Source organism: Mycetomoellerius zeteki, unplaced genomic scaffold (assembly GCF_001594055.1).
Source record: "Mycetomoellerius zeteki isolate Tzet28-1 unplaced genomic scaffold, Tzet1.0 scaffold48, whole genome shotgun sequence".
In the NCBI taxonomy this organism is placed as follows: Eukaryota; Metazoa; Arthropoda; class Insecta; order Hymenoptera; family Formicidae; genus Mycetomoellerius; species Mycetomoellerius zeteki.
In genome coordinates, this window is record NW_017257479.1 from 1,088,884 (window position 1) to 1,106,223 (window position 17,340).

The 17,340-nt window shown below is 34.5% G+C and overlaps 1 protein-coding gene across 1 annotated transcript in view; it reads right to left on the reverse strand.

Annotated features, from left to right (window-relative positions):
- The window catches only part of amon (prohormone processing protease amontillado), a 16,500-nt gene extending 2,287 nt beyond the window's left edge, over positions 1 to 14,213 (reverse strand). The window contains exons 1-12 of the mRNA XM_018455291.1: positions 13,587 to 14,213; positions 7,018 to 7,122; positions 6,207 to 6,474; positions 5,331 to 5,368; positions 3,793 to 3,869; positions 3,245 to 3,509; positions 2,269 to 2,481; positions 1,954 to 2,054; positions 1,252 to 1,485; positions 616 to 780; positions 238 to 355; positions 5 to 124 (exon numbers count right to left, since the gene is read on the reverse strand). Coding sequence (XP_018310793.1) covers positions 5 to 124; positions 238 to 355; positions 616 to 780; positions 1,252 to 1,485; positions 1,954 to 2,054; positions 2,269 to 2,481; positions 3,245 to 3,509; positions 3,793 to 3,869; positions 5,331 to 5,368; positions 6,207 to 6,474; positions 7,018 to 7,122; positions 13,587 to 13,739 — 1,857 coding nt within the window. The 5' untranslated portion in view covers positions 13,740 to 14,213. The remainder of the gene's footprint in view (positions 1 to 4; positions 125 to 237; positions 356 to 615; positions 781 to 1,251; positions 1,486 to 1,953; positions 2,055 to 2,268; positions 2,482 to 3,244; positions 3,510 to 3,792; positions 3,870 to 5,330; positions 5,369 to 6,206; positions 6,475 to 7,017; positions 7,123 to 13,586) is intronic.
- Positions 14,214 to 17,340: the final 3,127 nt, after the last annotated feature.

Here is a 17,340-nt window from a genome sequence, read left to right on the forward strand (position 1 = left end):
TCGCTAGTTTGGAGTGTGGGTCCGCGGTCGATAGTCCCGTGTATGGTGGTTCTCTGGTACCGTGGAGCATCAGCGTCCATTCTTTCAACCATCCGTGTTGAGGCGTTTGAGTGTTGAAACTCACCTAAAAAAAAAAAAAGAAACTCGATACTCAGATTAAGTTACTCTCGTGTGTAGGCGGAAGGAAAAAGACACGTAACGAAATTCAAGTAAGAAACATGAGGAAACGAAATTTACCTCCAACAACCAAGTCCCCTGAGGATACTCTCCCCACGTGTGCGTCGTCATGAATGGCCACTTCGTGAACCCATCCCTGTGATCGTCATCATTCACTCTGCGGCTCAAAATCATAGATCTGAAAATATATTACGGAGATTTAGAACCGATCGGATAGAAAGTTAAGAAGGGAGAAACCCGTTAAAGGAATACGGGAAGAAACGTGTGAGTTTGAATTGATCGGAAGGAGAAAGAGAAAGACGAAAATTTTGAAATTATCACACGTACATTTTAAATTTCTATTACAGGCGTTTCAAATTTATAGCTTGTAACAAATGGGACAATTCAATTTTATCTGATGAAAGATTCATGTCACGAATATGACGTTTGATTGTATACCTGGTACCCATTGGGGACGTGAGGAACAGCTCGAGATCACCACGCCGAGTTGCATTTACGGAAATGACGGCTTGCACGTGCTCTAAATAATTGACAGCGTACTCCGTGCCGGCGCACGCGTCAGTTTTAATTTTCACGAGAATGGATCGATCGCTCGTGACTTTCCTGGAAAATAAAAACGGTTCCAGAAAATCAATTGTGTTTGAAGGAAAAAAAATCGATCCTAAATTGATTGGAGAACGTGCCTTATTCAAGCAAAATAAAAAGTCATAATGAGAGACATCAAAATGCTGGTAAAATTATTTCAAAATGATTATTAAAACTCATTTTTCAATCAGTCACGATTCATATTAACGTCATTTTGACATTATCGTAACCTTCTATTCAATATCAATTAAAAGTAACATAATATCGATGTTACAATTTCGCACTCAGCACGAATATAATAATATAACACTTGGTGTTACATAACAGTTAGATTATTGAATGGAAAATTATACCATTGTTATGTTATTTTTAGCTGATCTCGACTGGACTGTGGTTCCGTTTAACATCGTGAAAATATTCAGTGCATTATCTTGATCTCGCGTTATATAAATCGTTCTGATCGTTAAATTCTTTGAAAGAGTTACTTACTGCGTTTCGATCGTAGAACCAGCTTCGCAGTGATATCTCGGTGGTACCGTCTTCCATTTTTTAGCTAGAGCCACCATAGCGCCCGCGTCCAAGACGCCATATCCAAAAAGATGATTGAACTCGAGCCCAACGCCATTCATGGTCCAATGAAATCTATCCTTCGCGTCGAACAGAGAATTTCTTTTCGAAGTTAGGACGGTCAAATGCTGAATATCTCTCCAGGTCAGTTGCGGACTAGAAACGAAGGTTCTTTCAGCTTAAAGTACGAAGTTATAACAGCATCAGAGGAAAATTTTTAGTTTGTATCACTAAAGATTAACGATACCCTACATAAAATTTTTCTAAGACATAAAATTATTCTTATTGTTAATCTACAATGCGGTCGCAAACTCGTTCTAAAGTCGTAAGAGCGGTCGCGACAGTCAATCACAAACATCAATAATTGATGTTATTGCCATTCTTGTGACTTTAAAATTGAATTTGCAACCGCATTGTAAACTAATTGTAAGCATTACGCAATAAATTTGCGAAAACTGAGAAATTATCGAATATTTAAAAATATTTAATATAAAAACGTTAAATAAATAGAATATTTTTACGTCTTTTACATTCAATGTAATTAAACTTAAATTGAATATTACGCGCTGCATCAACATAAAATATTTAAAATATGTTGATAAAGAGAAAAAAAAATAAACTTACTTGGCTTCGAGAGCTAGCGCAAACACTCCCGCGGCTTCCGGTGCCGCGGCGGAAGTCCCACTATGTGTAGTCGTGCATTTTCCATATAAATCCGTGGTGGCCTGTAAAAACGCGTACAAAAAATAAAATGAGATCGATCTTCTGAAAATAATTTTACTATGAAAGAGAAAGGATCATGGTTAGAAATTACATTTTCTTCGATGTGGTAAATAAAGTATTTAGTGTAACGTTTCTCATTTTGAATAAAGTCGTTTCCGAAAGGACAATTAATTTTTTTAAGTAACTTTCTTCCTAATCCCTAAAGTATCAACTTACCACTCCCGTGTTAGGATCCTTGGCACCATTGCTGAAGGTGGAAGCCAGGGTGCTGGAGCAGCTCTCATCATAATGCGCGTTCTGACCGTCGTTGATGGCACTGTTGATACTGATGGTCCACATACTCGCGGCGTATCCGTCACAATTACAGTCATCCTCCTCTCCGCCGTCGCCGGATGCCCAGACGTAGATGTTGCCCAATCCGTTTCTACCCTGATAAGAACAAACAAGGGACACGAATGGGTGGTCGTGAAAGCGACGTAATATTTTCTTCTTTTTTAATTTAAGAACAGACTAAAAATTACTCGTAAACATCACTATTCTCAGGATCATAGCCTAAGAAGTACAAGTCAACAGAGAGTTAAAATGATTTTTGCTACAAAATTAACTTTATTGTTAAGAATAAAAATAAAGTAACTTTTTTAAATCTTTTTATTGATTTTTGTGTATCTTAGGAGTCATAGAGTCCAGGATTTCAATTAGGGAGGGAAGTAAAAATTTATCTTCAAAAAAAAAAAAAATTGATTAAAATACTTATATTAAAACCAACCTTATAGAAGATCTTCAGAAAACTTTCTTACACATACGTGAATTGGACAATGAGCGTTTAAATTTTCATCGTAAAAATGATTTTTATGATTTAATTGTTTTCTTTTGCTAAAATTTAGGGTAGGCAAATTACCTTTTATGCTCCCCTTGTTTATATTCGAGATATTCTTTCGCGGATTGCAATTAAATTATTAAACTCGTGGAAGAAGAAATTAAAGAAGAAATTGGATTGAAAGGGAAAGTAATTTTCATTATTCGCTATTAGCACCTATATATTTTTTCGAGCATCTTTTTAATTTAATCGATGCAAGAATTGATAACAAAATGCTTTCGCATCCGATAATGATTTTACTGTTAATGATAATATTAGTGATTTAATTAATTTCGCTAATGGTTGCTCAAGTAAGTAATTATGTCACGTATGTACCTCATTAACGCCGCGTACGATGGCCCTCATGGTCGCGTTGCGAGGTCCATCCACCGTTTTCCCGTCATCCGTGGGTCCCCACGAGGCGCTGTAAATGTCTATGAGATCGGGTTCGTGACCCATACTGTTCGCTTCGATCAGATCGGTCATGTACGGCTGGTCCAGCATCCGGATCCCCGCGATCTTCGAGTCGTATGCCACTCCGACGCCGCATACCCCGTTGTCTCGCGCGGCCGCGACTTCCCCGGCGCATCTCGTGCCGTGGCTTCCCCATGACAAAAGACCGTAAAGCTTTAGGCTTTCCAGTTACTGATTATTACGGCGCGGATGTTCGCCGAGCGATTCACGGCGCGGATGTAGGACGCGCCTTTGTTTTACTTTCAAACACAAGTGCCTTTGTCTCCACGCCCTCGGTTAAGAGCGCTCGTACTACCCTCACCCGTGCGATTCGTTTATCTACTTCTTTGATTCAAACTTGATTAACTTTACGTCGTTCTATTCTCTCTCAAGAACATAATTCTTTCTTGGAATATAAAATATACTCTTACCTGTTAAACCAGTCGTCGGTGTACCTCGGGTACGGATACGGATCGTTACTGCTAAAGTCGTAAGAAGCTTTTGCGTTCTGAAAGGGCGAACGTCGACTTTAGTAACTTACAATTATTAAGAAGATTCTCCAGTCTTTTTATGTAAAATAAGGATTTGATCAAATATTGAAAATAAGTTTGTAGTTAATATGAAAGCATTCCTGAATTTTTTCAGATTTCTTGATCATATACAGGTTTCTTTAAATAATTTTCTAAAATAGCTTAAATTCTTATGAGAAGGAGAGTTTTGAGTAATTTAATTATAAACGAAATATAAGAATTTTGAAGAGTTATAAAAAAGAGTGAAGTTTAAAAGACATTTTGGAATTAAAAAAATAAAGTTTTATTTTCGTGTAAAAATATAAAATGTTTATGAATTATTCAATTCTCTTTAAATATAATGTTACGTTAGTTCAACGTTGTTTCCACCAGAATTATCAATATTTAAATTAAATTTAAATAATTACTGTTAACAATTTTTTAAAATATTTTCCGCATAAATATTCATCTTTATTATAAAAAAATACTTTGTCAATAATAAATCATAGTTTTACTGCTTAAATTTTATTCATTATTTATTTTTTAGAAGATGGCATTTTGTATCCTTTGTGCTCTCTTAAGATAAGAAAAGTCATGTGATTCCCCTCCACTTTTTTGAATTGGAGAACCTCCTTAATTTTTTTATTTTCAATGTCGTTACGATAAACGAAATAGGTGCAATCATCGAGTTTACGTACATACTGATTTTAATTATAAAAGTAGTAATAAAAAAAAATAACGCTTTTTAGTAAAAAAAGGACAATAAAACGTTTGCTACTGACAGAGATAAATAACTAGATTTTTTCCTCTCGAGTCCTGCAAGTTATTTTTCTCTGCATTTTAACCGGTTTCAAAGTCACTCGTTCTCTACAGTCTGTAGTGATTTGGAATTCCTAGCATACTTCCACGAAAGATGCGCTGAGAATGGCATCCGTGTGAAAGTATGCAGAGAATATTCGCGTGATCCTATTTAGTATAACGTACTTTGCTGTACTATTAATAAATTATATTCCCAGATTTCTCGTGGTAACGAAACATTATGCATCACTTTCGCATCCGTATAATGTGGTGCAATTTTCGCAAAATTTTCGCACGATCCTATTTAGTATACATACTTTAACATACTGCATTTATTAATATTAAATTATGTTCGCAGGATTATCATGATAGAAACATTATGCTTTGCATAAGCGTAATGCAACTTTTACAAAATCTTCATTATTTTACGAAATACTGGATTTTAAATTTCATTAATTAGTGCAAAAGAGCTTGTTGTATTTGTCGAATAAAGCTGAAAATAAAATTGCAGTCGCAAAAAAATGTTTATTAAAATAGTCACCACTGATCTCCAGACGAATATTCTCTTTAAAAATTTCGCGCGGATTTCAAACTTGATTTAAAATAAATTTTTTGTAAGAAAAACGAAAATTTTTTAAATAAAATGTAACGAATGTGCTTACGTAATTATATTTGAGATCCGGATGCATGTAATCGACACCTATAATAGAAGAGTGGCATTATTAATATATAGATTTTGTGTTGGCGGTGACGTTAAGCGCCGCCACGTGCGACGTGTAACGTAGTATATACAACTACAAATATAAGTCCTGAGCATTATAAAAAAGATTAAGGTAGATTCAAGTAGTAAGACGACGGTAAAGTGGCAATTTCTGTTCTCTCGTTAATGAAAAGCGGACGATATTTAGAAGGACTCGGACAATCATATTATATCGTCGAATACAGTTACGACAGATGCTTGGGAAATTCATCCTCCCGTGTTTCAGTGAAATAGGAGAGCGAGCGTTGCGTAACTCGCGCTACCCTCTCGGCGCGATATCGATTCAAAGCCCGCCAGTTCCCTCGAACTGCACTCGAGGGCGTGTAATTTAATACCGTTTTGACTTCGGAACGGGTCTATAGTTCGGTAATGTCGATCCGAGAATGCGGGGGAAAGAAGAAGAAATGAAAAATATATTCTAAGGAACATACCAAAAGAAAGTTAAGATGACTTTATTTTCTCAGATAATATGAAGAGTTTAAAAGGAATTCAATCGTATGCCATTAATTCTAAGTTCATTTTCATATGAAAAAGAATTTTTTTTGTCTCAAAAATTCTGAAAAGAATTATCTTTTTACATCTGAAAATAAATTCAGAATTGATAACGTATGTCTGAATTGTTTTGAACTCTCTATGCTATCTGAATTGATGTTATGGAAATCAAAATGAAGATTTTAGTTCACAAAATTTGACTGTTTATTGACGTTAAGAATAAAAATAAAGACATTTTGATTTTTTGTTGACTTTTATGTGTTCTTTAGAATATTCCATCACGTACCATCGTCCATTATAGCTGTCGTCACGTTCTTCCCCGTGACGCCCTGAGCCCAGGCAGCCTCGACGTTCAAATCCAGTTTTGGTTTGCCGCCGTTCTGGCCGACATTCTTCAGATACCACTGGTACTTGAAAAAAGGATCCGTCGGGTCCTTGCTCGCCGGATTTGCTGGATTCTTAATTTCGTATAACGGCACGAGGTTATCCACGCTTAAAAGCTTGTAGCCTCTTTTCACTCGCTTGAAACCCGGCTGTTGTATCGCCGTAGCCACCTAAATTTTTAATGTACTTCAACCTCCTTTACATCCTTTTTAGATATTTTTAATCCCTCGCCATTTTATGTCGAGGTGAATTCGACGAGGTAAAATAGCTTCGCGGCAATCCTCCGCATTGTTCTCCAAATATTTGAAACGATGCTTGATTGACAATCAGTAAAATGTATTTTTAAAATCTCGATAAATTTAATAATTTCTCCAAATAACATATCAATCGCAATTGCACATTAAACTCACTGATTAGATTAAGAATGAAATATTTAAATCTAATCACTGCTCGTTTGTGACAAATTTAGAGCGCATTGAGTTAATTACTTCATAACCCAAATATTATAAAGAAAAGTATTTATAAATACACTCTCGTGTCTCGAAAGCATATAAAACTCATCCAAGCTTAATTTTCTTCAGCATAAAAAAATGAAATTACAACAATCCGCCAGCTTCATTAGCATTTTAATAACTTTCATTTTTTTTCTTTATGGTAATTATACTAATAATTGTCGCGTAGGCACGCAACTCGCGAAAGAGATATCAACTTACCAGAGGGTCGACCTTTAATTTTCGCGTGTGCGGCACCGATCGTTTGCTTCGTACATGCGGCAAAGCTCTGTGTACGAAGTGATACTCCGTCCGACTGTTCAATACCTTCAACAAATTTTTCTACATTTTACTCTTTATCAATAGAGATGCGCAAAACTTCTAATAATAAGTCTCTTTGGAATATAAACAAAAAGCTAGGATAAGTTAATTCTCAAAACCAAACAGTTTATTTTGATAACATCGTTTTCATTGCAATAAATATCTTTATACACTTTGAAAATGAAAGAAACCTCATTTCTTCTTTATACCATGTTCGATGTGAAATTTTTATAATTCATAGGAAGAGAAAAATATTTTATTTGGATTTGTAATGATAAGATATAAATATAATATTCAGTTTTAATTATTAATTTTATGATTATTATGTAATTATTTTATGTATGGTTACAAATCTGTTTTACATATATAAAGAAATTTAACATAACGTAAATTTAAAGGAACGTAACATAATGTAATGTAATGAGAACTAAACTTTTTTATATATAACTATACCTAACATATATATATTTATAATTTTTTCTTTCTTTATTCTTTTTCTTGACAAGAACATTGTTAATTCAGTTCTCTCGGGGAAAATTGAGTGTACAAATGACAGTAGAAAACTAACACGCATAATACAGAGATAGAAAATGAAATAAATTTAATACCTGAAGGGAGAAAAAACAAATGAGATTTCTGAGTGGAAATTCTAGCAATACATAGAGATTAGAATGTCGCTTTTATTCCTAAACCGACGCGCGATATCTGATCCGATTTCCCGATACGCCCACGTCGGCAAATAAAGAGACTTCGTGTTATCAAGATAAAATAATTAGTTTTCTAAGCCGTTGTAAAGAGCGAGGATTGTCTCGGTATCTGGGACTGTTTGTGTAAATCCTCGTTGCGATTGCCAGTTATATTGCAGCAGAAAAAAAGTAGGAACGAAAGTTGAGATTGTTTTCCTTCGATTTGAAACGAAGCTTTTCAATCCTAGTTTCATTTCCCTTTTCATGAATGTTTGAATGTTGCATGTTCATCGCTATGACCTTGACTCTCGGCATACAAAACTAATGCCACTATAATCTGCGAAATGAAAGACAATGACAGCTGTTCGACAACTTATTGTTAAACTGCAGAAGCATTCTGTTAGTCGACCTAAACTTGTGTAACATAAAATCAGTCGTTGTCAATGCAAGGCATGGCAGAATCAATCGCATCGCAATAGACGCGATCGATCCGGACGATAATTTAGCGCCCATGTCTGATGGCGGTTAATCGTACGAGACAGCCAGGAAACAGTTTTAATCGGAAGAAACTACGTCACTACGCCGGTAAATAGACTTACCGGCTATCAATTCTCTTTACATTGGTAAAATTCAGCATCAGAAACGTTTATCTAGTACCGTGTGGTTGGTTATCGGTGATATGACCGCAAACCTACATATATATAAAATTACTTATATATAAAATTCTATATATGTAAAAAAAAACAAATTGAAAGTAAAATCCGTTTAGAGAAAATTGTGTCAGCAGAACAAGAAAAGAACAATATTTTTTTGTTTTAAACTTGTATTGAGAATCAATGAACACTCGTTTCCACAACAAAAACGTATAAACAAAAGAGTTTTTAAAATTTTTTATAGACAATGTTTTATGGAAAGGAAAGGAAATAAATTGTTATTATTTTTATCACTTTGTATATACTTGTTTACCAATTTTATTTATTTTTCATTGTTCCCTCAAATGGAATATTTCGTATTTGCGACATAGCGATTATATAATATTGTAATAAAACTTTATTTATACCTAAAAGCACACGATTTATCGATATTGATCTAAAAATAAAAACAGAATCTTCTGTATACTAAAAAATTCTCTGCTCCATATTTTTTTATACTAGCATATTACTTTTTCACATAAAGCCAGCATCTTTTCTCGATCGTGTCGTTAATAACCAGTCCGTGTACGTGCGTCGGGAGTCACGTGTCATGATTTTTTAAACCAGTCCCATTTTCTCGGGTATTGATCTCGAAGTAACTTTGCACCTCGTTTCGATGCAGACCGTAGACTGCAGTAGTTCAATTAAACTTCGCCAATGGAAGCTTGCGTTAACTAAGTCTGATTTATACGAGCCATCGTATTAGCGTAATCCAAGAACTGCATTTATTAATCTCTTAACGTAATCGTATCTCAGAGAATATTATAGTTAAAACACACTTATCCTTGTTCCTAGCATTTACGTACTGTTATACAATTTTTGTACAATATGTTATACAATACGCGTACCAGAAAGAAACTTCTGAGATTAAAAAGAAAAGAGAGTTCCAGTCATGGAAGAAAGAGAGAGAGAGAGAGAGAGAGAGAGGGAGAGAGAGAGCTGAGAGAGAATATGACAGCGTCTTCATTTAAAAAACTTCCACTCGATAAGTTATAAAGGCAACTCTTACAGCAACGCGAGGCTCTCTATAAATAATACAAGCTCAAATAAACGTCTCGACTATCGCACTTGCACGTATATATATTCCTCTTTTGCCGACTATCAACAAACTTATCTGCGCAATTTAGATTTTCTTCCTTTTACTGCTCATAAACGTAAAGTACATCGACTCGACGGCAGAAAAAAAAATGCGAAGATAGTTTTATTCGAGTCGAGCCGCAGTTTATCTTTTCTACTGCGAAAATAAAGTGATCGAAGAAAAATGTTTGAGCTCCTCATTTCCTCCAATTTCTTCACCGCAATATTTTTTTTATAGGCGAACTCGTCTGCACTATCGTTCTTTGAAAACTGCTATACACAAAGACATCTCAATGTAGAAACGTAATAAAATGCATCAGAAGCATATTTTAATCGATAAAATATCCAATGTATTCTGTTACAAAAAATGTGATAATATTAAAGTTCAACATTTTATCGTTCAAGACGTTTATATTTGTGACAAGACGTAAAGAATGTAAAGTACATGAAGTTACTTTATTGAAGTATAATATTATGTTTTCAATATTGTATAATCTTAATTAAGTATCATAAATACAAAGCACTCTCAATTTATTCCATTTTCTTGGGAAAGATAGTAATAAAAAGCTAAAAGAGGACTAATAAAAAATATTAAATTATTATAAGTAATGTTAAAATAAATATTATTTTTTAATAAAACTGTTTCTTAATTTAGCTTTTGTTAAATATTAAATGCTTACGTAATTGAGTGCTTTACTTCAATCAATATTTTCAATAGACACAAGAAATATTATTAGGAATGAAGAACCACCATCGAATATGGCACTTTATCGATTTTCATTTAATATTATTTTCAATATATGGTACTTTTCGTTTAGGCCCATTTAATGCGGATTAACTTTAATCTCAAATTAAATTACATTTTATCTCTTTCTAATTCTTCAGACTAGAAGAAGATAAAAACTAAGTTAAATCGAGATTAAAAGTTAATCTACATTAATGAAAATGAACATGAGTGACACAAATCGATACGAACTTCGTTCTATCTTTCTTGGCAGTCCACGAGTAACAAAAACAGAACGACTTGTGTCGATTTGTGTCACCAAATGAAAGGCATCCATTATGTTTTTGTAATTAACGATGCTTTCAATACGACGTTTTTGAAATTAAATTACCGCGCATGTAGCCTTCGGCGATCACCAAATGCGGGGTAACGCAAGCGAGCGAACTCGATATAATGTTTGCGGCACGGTCAGCCCGCAATCAGTGGAGTACATCAAACTGCGGGCGGACGTGGCGCTGAGTCTGACGCGTGGCGTGGCGTCAGTTTCGGTCGCGACACACAAGAGCAGATTCAATATATTGCACAAAAATATTAAATTCTTCGCGAGCGATAGAACGCAACAAAATTCTTTCTCTCTTTTCCTTTTTTTTTTTTTAATTCAGCGAACAAACTATGTAGGAATGCACAATGACACGCATCAATTCAGATATTTTATGGAGGATATAACGATACCGTGAAACGCTTCGATCGATTATTCTACATATTAAAAATTTATCTGCCCCTACTGCAAATACTCGCGACTTTCGCACATACTCGTAGTCAGAGAATTAATGACTGCAGAGAGAGGATTTAAAATATATTTATATTTCAGCTTTTTATTTAGTCTCTGGCGAAAATAAAAATCGAAGCGTAAATCGAAGAGTAACAGAAACGTAAAAGAAACTTTTAGGAAGCGAAAATTAAAACAAAGCATAAGAGATGTTAACGCTTTTTTTACGTTTTGTTGTTTCAGTTTTTGCTTCCTAGAAGTTGCGTTTACACTTCCGTTACTTTCTCTCTTTATGTTCGACTGACGCTCTGATTTTTATTTCCGCCAGGGATTAAAAAAGAAAAAATTTCATATTGTTCATTAATACAATAATTGAGCGGTGATCGAACTCAAGATCAAAATTTGTCTATTTAAAGATTCCGGTTTTTATTAAACATTTATTGAGACATTTGGAAGACATACAAAAGGACGAGGGCGAAGTGGCGGAGCTATGAGATCAATTGGCCATCGAGATGCCAATGAACGTTCCATCGGACAGAATGCTGGAAAATACAACCGGTAATATAGCAATGTAATCTGTTGCGGACTAATGTGAGTAATTGAGCTATGCTGCAATGGAATCAGCGGTTCTGCGGTTTCTGTGTTTGCCATCTAAAAAGAATAGGTATTTATTCCACTCCCAACCCTTTACGTTTCACTCAACACTAATTAATCAAATATTAAACGAGTCGTGAAACGACTGTTCCCGGAATTAGTAATATCTGTCAATATTGGCTGCAAATAACAATGAATTAAGCGCATACCCATTGCAAACAGAACAACGTCACAAATAACGTCAAAATGACATTAAAATAAATAGCCCAAGAAACACATAAAAGTCAATAAAAAATTAAAATGACTTTATTTTGATTCTAACGTTAATAAATAATTAAATTTTATAACGAAAAGTCATCATTTTGACTTTCATGACTTGGTGTGTTCCTTAAGTTATTAATTGAAAAATGATTTTTAGTAATTATTTTGGAGTCACTTTGACGTCATTTCGATAATTTGGTTATTTTGTTAATTTCGATATTTTGCTTGAGTATCCCAAGCAGAAAAACAAATCACAATAACGTCAAAATGATGTAATTATATATAATAAAATGAATTAAGATGAATCGTAAACGATTGAAAAATGACTTTTAATAATTATTTCGGATTTTGACATTTTAATGTCACGATGACTTGTTATACTCCTTGAGATTGGATGTGCATTGGTATCAGTGGATATTCCTTTTTCGTGACATTTCGAGAACCCAGTAGTTCACCCGTACATAATGGACGCCTGTTCCGACAACGACAACGGCTCGAAGTTTACAGACATGGGGCACCGAGCCGGAACGAGGGGAACAATATTTGAACCAGAAACGCTCACGTGCCATTTCTCGCGAATTGTTTGTACGCGGCGCAAATAGACGCCATACACGAGAAAGTGAGGGTGACAAGAGGGTGATGAGAAGACGTAGCCCGCGATCCGATCGTTACGCGTGATTTGCCGTCCACCTGGACCTTTTCCTGTCCGCGTCTTTGTATGAGCGATCGTTTCGTTCGTGTGCGGCTTAATAAAGTATGGATTAAAATGAGAGAAGCATGAAGTTCTCAAGTTTCTAATTACTACGTTACAATTCCGTACTTTGGGAGAATCAGGTGACCAGCTGCGACGAGAAAGGGATAACAACTTGAAAGGAAGAGGGAAAGGATCCGAGCGGAACAAGTTACAATAACATCAAAATGGCAGTAAAATGAGTCGTAACTATCAAAGGAACACACAAAAGTCGACAGAAAATCAAAATGATCTTATTTTGATGTTTAACGTTAATAAAGTTAAATCTTGCATCCAAAAATTATCATTTTTACTTTCTTTTAATTTGTTGGTGTGTTCCTTGGGTTATAATTGAAAAATGACTTTTAGTAATCATTTTGGAGCCATTTTGACGTCATTTTGAAGTAACTTGTGTTCTATTCTCAGGGAGAATAAGAAAGACAAAATAATATTATTTGACGTCATAATGATCGATTATTGACCGAATTTATATCATTTTTTATCATTATTTAATCAATATAACATTATTTTGACTTTGTTGTTCTCCTTGGATTGCGGAAGAGGAAAAATGTGAAATATTGACGCAATTGAGAGGAATAGCTTTATAAGAAATTCTCTATTATATATGTCTATGTATTCTCTCTCTCTCTCTCTATATATATATATATATATTACATTCTTTAGTCTCCAGAGTTATCCAGGGGTCTTATCATTTAAAAATATCGCATACAAAAATACTATAGCATCTGTTATGTATATCATAAATTTTCGTATACGATATATGTAGATTCAAAAATGTATCCAAACAGAATAACACGTTAAAATAAATCGTGAATGATTAAAAAATAATTTTGGAGTAACTTGATATCATATGATTCTGTTTTACTTGGAGAGATCCAGGAATCGACGGGCCTGGAGCGAACATCATCGAACTTACCGGTCCCAGATTGATGAAGCCGTTCCTCAGCGCCACGCGATCGGCTACGTGCCGCTCCGCTGGCAGCATCCTCACCAGGAACGTGTTGGTAAAGACCTCGGCGGTGGTCGTGCCGGCGAGGACGAGGAGTCCGATCACCGCAAGTAGTAGCATCGTGACGAGAGGCGGCCGGCGAGGAATAACGTCCAGGTATTCGTACTCCGCATTCGCGGGTTCGGGGATACTGGACGCTCGAGGTACTCGGCTACTCGAGGTACGCAACGGTACTACGATCTTCGTGGCGGCGGAGGCGGTGGAGGCGGCGGTGGTGGCGGCGGTGACGACGTCGGAGGCGGCAGAGGAGGTGGCGATGGCGGTGGCAGTCAGTTCACAGACGTACGACGCGGACGACGAGGGATCGAAAGATGGGAAAAAGAGGGGAAAAAAGGAAAAGAAGAAAGAAAGGAAGCTCCTTTCTCTGGTCCTCGGGCGGCGGCAGCGACCGCAGGGGTTGAACACGCCGTTCGGCGCTACAACGCCGTGGCGGATCCGTCCAAGTGGAGGAGCTTGCAACGCGGATGAGCGACGCGGACCACTGAATCCATCCGGAGCGGCGAAGTATGCGAAGAGAGATCCCGCGTCTATATACAGGCGCAAATATCACGGAAAAAATTTTTTTTAAATAGGAAAAGAGAGAGAGAGAAAGAGAGAGAGAGAGACAGCGACGTTTAACGCGCAAACGCGAATTTTTTCGCGATACGAATACGCGAAATTCTGGTCTGACGAGAGACCTATCGCGTTTTTTTGAATCACGTTCGATTAATGGAACGAGCGAACCGGAGAGAACTAATTAAATCGTGATCATCGAGGGAAAGAAGTAGAAAAGGGGATCCCGATTGCGTTGTCGCGCCACGTAGAACAACCAAGTGGGCAGGTGATAAACCTCTCGCATGACGTCACTCGATATATTGATTAAAACGGCGTCTCGACGTCGACGTCGACCAACATGGGAAATTTCGTAGTCGCGCATGCGCGAATTTGTTTCTCGAGGATATAATCGCCAAATAAGAAAAAATTTACTCTAAAAAAAAGTTAAAAAAAATAAAAATCAGAGTACAAGTCGGATAAAGTAAGAACCTGAACGCAAGATGAATATGGCGGTTAATATCTTGCCAGAGAATATATATATATTATTTGATATTATATCAAATAATACATATATTGTCAGAGAATATATATATTACTTGACGTCATTTTTTATAAAAAAAGATGTCTAATTCTTATTTCAAGTCTTTCTAAAAATTGCAAGCGGAGAGCGTGGATTGTATAAATATTACATTGATTAGAAACCTAAAATAGTTATATATGCGAAGACTAATTCCACCTTTTATGAATCTTTAAGAAAAAGGAAACTTTTGAGAGATTAACAACTGCAAATTATTTTATCATTCCTGCGTGCGAGTTTTTTTTCTAGCGAGTACAAAGTTCTTTTATTTTTTCAATTCTAAACGTTTGTTTCCGTATCTCAACATTTCAAAAAATTGTGGAATTCGATCACTTTGCATTTTCTTTTTGACTTATTTGTTTCGTAAACAGAGTTATATTTTAATTTTCGTTTGACGTGCAAACTTTTTCCCATTTTCAAGCGAAAAAATTTCCATCAAAAACTTGTGGAATTTAATAACTTTAAATTTTCTTTTTAACGTATTGTTCCAAACAAAATTATATTTTAATTTTCGTTTGTCGCGCGGACTTTTTCTCATTACAGCAGAAATAATGAGAAAACATCCATAACAAAAAAACGAAAATTTACAAACTCTGTTCAAAACAAATACATTAAAAAGAAAAGTTAAAGTTATCAAACGGTTTTTTTGATAAAAATATTGAGACTGAAACAAAAATTTAGAAAAAAACCATGTAAAAAAAAGAATTTTGTGTGCTCCAAGCGAAATAAAACTTCTGGCATTCCGGGCCGTCGTTTTATCAAACAACAATTCCGATTGATTGAACAATGCATTTGTATTTATATTTATGGTTTCTTTTTACTTTCAATCCTTTGATCCTTTTCCAAAAAAATCACAGCAGTTCCATTATTTCGTACATAGGTATAAATTCTGTTGTATTTGTAACATTGTTTCAGGATAAGGGATCAGCATACACAACAATTACATACGTTTAAAAAATATAATTTGTTACAACATATCTTACATCCTAAAGATATCGACTTGATTGAACTTTTTAACAAACTTTACATCCTTTCTCGTGTAAAACACGTTGCACATCTTTAAGATATGATACGTTGCACGTATTACATCTCTTAAAATTTCTTATCTGATAGATTCGCTTTAAATTTGAATAAAAACGACAAGTTAGTTGCAGGAGCCCGTATACATAAATACCACAATATACATAAATGTCTGAATAAATCAATCATTAAAGTTACAGGTATAACAGACAAACGATATACATGTAATGAGAAACGTATATCTCGTACAAATAACGAAAAAGAAGGAAAAACATAAAATAAAGAAAAACTTAATGTACACAGAACGTTACACAGGGATCTTCATAAAATATTGAATTCAGTAATCGCGAGTTTCATAATAAAAAGTTTGAGCTGAACGCTTTATATCACTGATAAGATGGCACGTATATCTGATAATAATTTCCATATATATGCTTGTATATGATTGATTATACACTTACTTTTATAATACACAACTATAATTTCTGTTCTTGTAATTTGATCTTATATTTACAATATGATGCTACAAAAATATTATAAACAAATTTCATAAAATTCTAAAATTAAATTCATTTATATCGCAATTTCTAGATATATCAAATTACAAATTACAAATACTTAGAAAAATAATTCGTTGCCGCGCAATATGCAATCTGAAAAAAGAAATCAGTTTAAATAAGAAAAGTTCAAGACTTTATTTTTAAAAATAACAGAAAATAAACGAAATCTTTACAAAGCAATTAATTCTATTTTTTTATTTTCGTAATAGAATATTTTGATTTCGTTCAAGTGTATTCGGATTGTAAGATAAATTTTTATGGGCTTTCTGTAATAAGCCTAAGTTTTAAGTCTTAAAAAATTGACCAATCATAGTCAAATGTGAAAAGAATTTATTACTAATTGATTGGTTAATTAAGACTTAAAGTTTAATTTTATTATTTTCCAGTAAAATATACAAGCAACACTGTGTAACACATTCCATGCTTTCCAATTATGCTTAATACAAATCGATACAATCGTACACAGCTATAATGCTGTACGTCATTTTATATTACATGATGTCATCATCTTATATCACTTCACGAATTTTTACATTTCATTACCATTTATTTTTTTAAGATTATATTCGGATGTATATTTGAACATAGGTATACCAGATCTTGTTTTTATTTCACCGTAGTGGTAAAATAAAAAAGCAACTTTTTAGTTACAAGTCGATACTGTCCTATTACTGTGTCATACAGTGTATAAGTGTATTCTGTTGCTGGAAAGCAAAGGTAATGGCTTATTGAAGAAAGGCCGTTAGATCTGAATGGTTAATGACAGATTCTCTGCTGCAATTTGATAACAGTACCGAAAAAACAGTATCGAAGAAACAATTTTCTTAAGTAACAAAATTTAAACGTTTTTCATGAATTAAAAATATCATGTAAAAACGTGTGACGTAATTACGTTTTTGCAATTTTATGTATATAAGAGTTTTATATATATATGTATATATATATAATTTAAATGTATTCTGAGGTCAGA